The 7,171-nt window shown below is 45.3% G+C and overlaps 1 protein-coding gene across 1 annotated transcript; it reads right to left on the bottom strand.

Annotated features, from left to right (window-relative positions):
- Nucleotides 1-4,091: 4,091 nt before the first annotated feature.
- Nucleotides 4,092-6,376, bottom strand: SOCS3 (suppressor of cytokine signaling 3). Its single transcript, XM_040436927.1, has 2 exons — nt 6,244-6,376; nt 4,092-5,569 (listed from the first exon to the last, which is right to left on the bottom strand). The coding sequence occupies exon 2, from the start codon at nt 5,480-5,482 to the stop codon at nt 4,892-4,894; it is 591 nt and encodes a 196-aa protein (XP_040292861.1). The 5' UTR covers nt 5,483-5,569; nt 6,244-6,376; the 3' UTR covers nt 4,092-4,891.
- Nucleotides 6,377-7,171: the final 795 nt, after the last annotated feature.

Here is a 7,171-nt window from a genome sequence, read left to right as displayed (position 1 = left end):
TATCTCCTCTACAGTTGTTGAAGGGCTTGTTGAAAGCAAGGTCCTAATAGATCGGTTGTCACCCAGCTTTCCTAGAGTTCTGAACGGCAAACGCCTATTTATGAAGCACTGGGTGTATAACTAGCGGGATATGGAATGGACATGGATTTCGGCGTTGTACGTGTCAGCCATATTGCATACAGCGCCCAGAACATCCAGGAAGCTCCTGATGAAAAGGGACAGACCTCCTGGAATCCCAAAAGAGTTGCCAGGTCTCCGGGACAGAGCATGGAGGGCTGCCTTCTCCTGTGGCACCGGGATTCAGTGTCATTACATGCAGCCCCGCTGCTCGTTCAAATGGGGGGGGGGGGGGGGGGCCTAAAAAAGGGATGCACTGCGACCTCGCACCTCCTGGAGGTCAACCTTCAATGGAATAGTAGCCATATTGGATGTTTTGGCCATGTCACAGCTGAATTTGTTGTATCCGCTGGATCGGTGATAAATGTTACATCAGTGATGCACTGTGGTATTTGGTTGTGTAGGGGTGTTTTTTGTGCTGCACTGTAATATTTGGTTCTGCGGGAGCGGCATTGTGTTTTGCACTGTAGTATTTGGTTGTGTAGGGATGTTATTTTGTGCTGCACTGTGCTATTTGGTTATCTGGGGGCGGTATTTTGTGCTGCATTGTGCTATTTGGTTCTGCGGGGGCGGTATTTTGTGCTGCACTGTGGTATTTGGTTCTGCACGGGCTGTATTTTGTGCTGCACTGTGCTATTTGGTTCTGTGGGGGCGGCTTTGTGTTTTGCACTGTTGCATTTGGTTGTGTAGGGGCGGTATTTTGTGCTGCACTGTGGTATTTGGTTCTGCGTGGGTGTTTTTTTTTTTTGCACTGTAGTATTTGGTTGTGTAGGGGCGGTATTTTGTGCTGCACTGTGCTATTTGGTTATGTGGGGGTGGTTTTTTGTGCTGCACTGTGGTATTTGGTTCTGCGGAGGCGGTATTTTGTTTTGCACTGTAGTATTTGGTTGTGTGGGGGCGGTTTTTTGTGCTGCACTGTGGTATTTGGTTCTGCTGGGGCGGTATTTTGTGCTGCATTGTGCTATTTGGTACTGCGGGGGCGGTATTTTGTGCTGCACTGTGCTATTTGGTTCCACAGAGGCGGTATTTTGTGCTGCACTGTGGTATTTGGTTGTGTGGGGGGCGGTATTTTGTGCTGCACTGTGGTATTTGGTTGTGTGGGGGGCGGTATTTTGTGCTGCACTGTGGTATCTGGTTGTGTGGGGGCGGTATTTTGTGCTGCACTGTGGTATCTGGTTCTGAGGGGGCGGTATTTTGTGCTGCACTGTGGTATTTGGTTGTGCGGGGGGCGGTATTTTGTACTGCACTGTGGTATTGCAGGCCCCACCTACAACATGGTGCCACTTTTAGTTTTTCCCCCCCTAGGGCCACGGAAAGTTCCCAGTCCACCCTTGTCCAACCCTCACATTTTGAGATGACGTGAGTTGTGCCAGACGACAAACTCAGCTCTGTGTGTAGCTGCTGTGCTTTGTTTCTAGGCTAGGGATTCCCCTATGTCATTTCCTATGTTTATCCCTCAGTTAAAAAAAAACAAAAAAAACTCAGTCGCCCCGTCCAAGTGTTCCCCGCAGAGGGCACGCCCTGCAGCTGTTCTCCGCCGTGAGCACACCCTTCAGGAATCCAGTGTGGAAACATCTCTGTAAGCTTTTTGGAAACTGGGCGAAAAACGAGCCGTCCTCCATGGCAACCACAACACAAACTGAACCGTCGTGGTAATCCTCCGTACGCCCCCCGCAACCGGCTGGAGAGGGTTCTGGGAAAGTCATGGGGGGGGGAGGCGACTACATCTACGGGGTGAAGACTGAAGAAGCCTATTCCTGTAAAGCAGCGGTCACTTGTAGTCACGCATGACTACGAGACCGAGGGGCTCACTTGTGGTCATCTGAGACAATTGCTTAGATGGCGATTCCCTAATAAAGGTCTATTACCAGAAACCGGCTTCTTATGACTCGCCGTTCAGGAGTCTGGGAAAGCTGGGTGACATTTTCCGGTCGTCCCACTGTACGATGGATCCAATAGCGCGTTCCCTGGCGGCAGCGGCGGTCCGATTCTGAGGATCGGGGAACCTTCTCTCCAGACAAAGAGCTTAAAGAAGCGCCTGGCTCTACAGGGCTTGTTCACACAGGTGTTTGGGATCCTAAGCACCCCCCCCCCCCCCCCTCTCCAAATTTCCTGGCACCCAGATAGGAATCTGCGCGTTTCCGCTAACAGGAATATAATTATGGGGATTATGACGCACGGGCAGCATTCCTCGCTGTGACAGAGGAAGGGATGACTTCCCTGAAGGAGACAGCCCTGACGGTTAACCCTGCGTGTACAGTAAACTGCGCCGCTCCGCCTCTCACCTGGATTAACTCTTTGTCATTCAGGCTGACAACCCTCACCTGGGGAGCGGGTCTCTAATTTTCATGCTGGCAAAGCAGCAGGGGGCGTGCCACCACATTCAGGAGCCTGGGAAAGCAGAGTATTAGAGGTCACAGCTGTCACCCAGCTTTCCCAGGGCCGCTGATAGGTTTGGAGTGGCGGATGGTTATGGTAGTCATATTGGTGGTCACCCAGCTTTCCCAGAAAACAGATATAACTAAGAATGAATGTACCATAGAAGGTCCCTATGTGTAAAGGGGTCCTTGTACAGGATACCTGGGGGCCACAGCAGGATTATATGCTCCACCAGCAACACAGTGTGACATCATGATGTCACTAGTGTATATATATATATTTATATTCACATACACACACAAAAATACATACACATATACAAACACATGCACACAAATATACATGCATAGCCACATATACAGACACACGCACATATACATACAAATACAGCCACATACATGCATACACACACACAGACATGTACACACATATACACACACACAGACATGTACATACATACACATAGACAAGTACATACACACACGTACACATAAACCAACACATACATAGACATGTACATACATACACATACATGTACATACATACACACATACATAGACATGTACATACACACACATACACACGTGTACATACATTCACGCACATAGACATGTACATACACGTACATACACACACATACATAGACATGTACATACATACACATACATGTACATACATACACACATACATAGACATGTACATACACATACAGACAGATGTACACACACATACATACATGTACATACACACACACATACAGACAGATGTACACACACATACATACACACACATGTATACATAGACATGCACATACATACACACAGATGTACACACACATACATACACATGTACACATACATACATGTACATACACACATACAGATGTACACACACATACATACACATGTACACACACATGTATACACACATACACATGTACACACATACATAGACATGCACATACATACACACAGATGTATACACACATGTACATACACACACATACATAGACATGTACATACACACATACAGATGTACACACACATACACATAGACATGCACACAGATGTACACATACATGTACACACACATGTACATACACACACATACATACACACAGATGTACACATACATGTACACACACATGTACATACACATACATACACACAGATGTACACATACATGTACACACACACATGTACATACACACATACAGATGTACACACACATATACACAGACATGCACACAGATGTACATACACACACATAGACATGCACACAGATGTACACATACATGTACACACACATGTACATACACACACACATACACACACATGTACACACACACATACACACACATGTACACACACACATACACACACATGTACATACACACACACATGTACACACCCATACATGTACATACACACACATGTACACACATACACACAGATGTACACACACATACATGTACATACACACACACATGTACACACCCATACATGTACATACACACACATGTACACACATACACACAGATGTACACACACACACACATGTACACACACACACAATTCTATAGACGGATAATTTCCTTTGTTTCAAAAAACATAGTAGTTTATTATAAATTATTAGCCTCCTGTAAAATATAAATAAGTGCAAATGTCCTGGATAATCTGCGCCTTTAGGGGGCGCCATGTAAACATTAATGAGGTCAGGATGGCAAATTCTGCCCTAGGACGGGGTTTTTATGGTCCAAACTTTTCCTGTGCAATATGGTCACCATGGAGACCGCTCACTCGCAGTCTCCACGTGACGTTGCGCTGCACTGCTACCCCCATCATCTTCATTGTACGAAACAAGAGTCAAGTTTTGAGTAAAGTCACTTGCTGGAAATTTGTTCTAAAAGTTCCTCCTGCCGGGCGCCCGCTCACGTGCCCTTCACACGGCCGCCTGTGTAATGCCCCGCAGTGTGCGCGGTTAACCCTCGCTCTCCCAGCAGATTAAGGCTACGTTGGTGACAATAAATATTTCTTCCATTCAACCGGGGTGGACATTCAGTGCAAGGCGGGTGCTCGGCTCTGGTCTTGTGCCAGCGATGGGTACCAGAGCCGAGCCTGCAGTCTCCGTGGTCCTGCACCCGGCACGAAGTGTAAACACGTGGACTTGGGTATAGTCAGCAATGCTGGGGGGGGGGTCTCGACAGTCTCTCCTTGGGCGTCAGGTCTTGGCCTGAGTGTCTCTGTCCGTCATACTAGGCACTTGGTGATATTTCCACAGTACAGCTGGCGTCAGTGCCAACCCTCCTTCATGTAACGCGTCTTTGGCTCAAAGTGACGCTGAGGCCACCGTCGGCCATTGTGCTCTTTCCTCACGGATGAAGCGCCCCATCTCTTTATACAGGGGAGTCGTACTCCTGCAGGAAGTCCTTGATGGGCAGCGGAAGTTGCTCCCTGGCACCGTATTCTTGCCCGTTCACAGCCTTACGGCAGAGATGTTGTAGGGAGGAGACGCTTGAGGACAGAGGTCTAGACAGCAGCAGTGGGACACGTTCACCCCCGGAGTAGATGTAATAAGACCGCTTGGCGCTGCCAGAGTCCTTGGCGGCCATGTAATGCCTGAGAAGTTTCAATACGCAGTCGAAGCGTGGCACCGGCTGCGAACTGCGTGGGTCAGTCTGCAAAGAGAAGCCCCAAGGCTCGCACTGGATGCGCAGGTTCTTGGTGCCAGACTCGGTTTTGACACTGAGGGTGAAGAAATGCCTGTGATCCGAACTGTCCCGGATAAGGAAGGTGCCCGCCGGTTCGGAGCTGAGGAGCAGGTTGGCCTGGGTGCCCGTCACCGTGCTCCAGTAGAATCCGCTCTCCTGCAGCTTGTGCACCGCGCTCAGCACCAGGTTGTACTCGCTTCGGGAGGAGAAGGTCTTGAGCCGAAGGCTGGAGTCCAATGCCCGGCTCATGCTCGGGAATTTGCTCTGAGTGACCATGACGGTGGGAGCCAGCTTTGCTGAGGGTCAGGGTGGCACCTTCTGTGCCTTCTTGAGATGTGCGGAGCTGGTTTCTGTTACAATGTTCTGGAGGAGGAAGAAGAAACAAAACATTAGGACAATGCCCTTCCTTCTAGCAATAGAAATTAGGGGTCTAGGAAGCTGAGATATAGGGTGCTGCCTCATCATCGTTAATCACAGGAGGGTGACCACCTAACAAACAGGAACCCACATCTCAGCTTCCTGGGCCACAGCAAGCAGTTCTCCAGACTTTACGTAAATGCAGCTGTGCTGTGTGTGCGTATCATTTGCATAGCTTTCAGGTATTTCCCTCTAGAAGAAGCTGAGTAAGTACCAGATCTCTCGTCACTTAACCCCACGTATACCGGGCATTAAATATATATATATATATCTATGTATGGAGAACACTCTGTAGCAAAAAACCCAGAGGTAGCAGAGCTGAGGGTGCGAGATGAAGAATAACATTCAAGCAGACCTACAGCGTTCAATGACATACTCAGCTCTGCTGCATCTGCTAACACAGTGAAACCTTCCAGCCAAAAAAAAAAAACTATTTCCTTGTTATCTGGAATTCACTGTAAAAGGTCCGATCAAAAAGATTATGTTGATATTCATGGAGGAAACGTGAATTAAAAATACTATTCAAAAAAATGATTGAAAATATTAAAAAAATATTTAATGAATAAATAATACAAAAAATTATTTTATTTTTTTTTAAAATGAGATTTGAGGTTTCTTACCGGGTAAAAACTTATCGTCTCGGTGTTTGCAGTAAGGTCCTATGGAATATTCCGCTTGGAGGGACACTAATAATCCAATGCTGTGCTCGCTCCAAGTTACAAGTGAGCGTATAACTCCATGAGATCACACACACACTCCTCTTATACATGATCGGACGCCCCTCCCCTCCCCCCTGCCCCCTCCCCATACACAGCCACATATTACAGGAAGACCTCTTCCAGGAATAGGCCTGCATCATACAAACAGCTCAGCGTGATGGCAGGCGGCCAGATCCTGCCTCCCTATTCCTGGCAGAGTCCAGAGGAACAGGCTTCTCCCATTCTCTAGTGAGGTTTCCGTCCAAGAATCGCTGAGGACACACACCGAGACCCTGGCTGCGGCCTGTCAGTCACTTTCTGGAACTCCCAAATTATCATGACAAATACAGATTGCGCTTTACGTTCTCGTTTCTTTTTCATTTTGCATAAACTGCCAGTGAATGTTTTTTATCCCTTGTACTATTATTTTTTTTTTATGTTGTTCTTAGCAAAGGCAATTTTGCAAAATTTGTATATATATATATATATATATATATATATATATCTTATATATTTTATTTTTTCTTTATAATATATATAATTTTTTTATACACATTTTATATATTTATGCATTTTTTTCTTTATAATATATAATTTTTTATATACATTTTATATATTTATACATTTTTTTCTTTATAATATAGAATTTTTTTATATACATTTTATATATTTATGCATTTTTTCTTTATCATATATATAATTTTTTTATACATTTTATATATTTATCTATTTTTTGCAATTGTGTTAATTATGATTCCTTCTTTCACTTTATATATATATATTTTATTTTTTATTTTTTTTTACAATTAATAATTTTTTAAAATATTTTTAACTTTTTGTTTTTAACAAC

The sequence above is a fragment of the Bufo bufo genome, chromosome 6 (assembly GCF_905171765.1).
Source record: "Bufo bufo chromosome 6, aBufBuf1.1, whole genome shotgun sequence".
In the NCBI taxonomy this organism is placed as follows: Eukaryota; Metazoa; Chordata; class Amphibia; order Anura; family Bufonidae; genus Bufo; species Bufo bufo.
This window is presented reverse-complemented; position numbering and strand designations above follow the sequence as displayed.

Bases quoted from the DNA above. Each gene is read 5' to 3' on its own strand.
- SOCS3 (XM_040436927.1), bottom strand. From the start codon at position 5,482: ATGGTCACTCAGAGCAAATTCCCGAGCATGAGCCGGGCATTGGACTCC.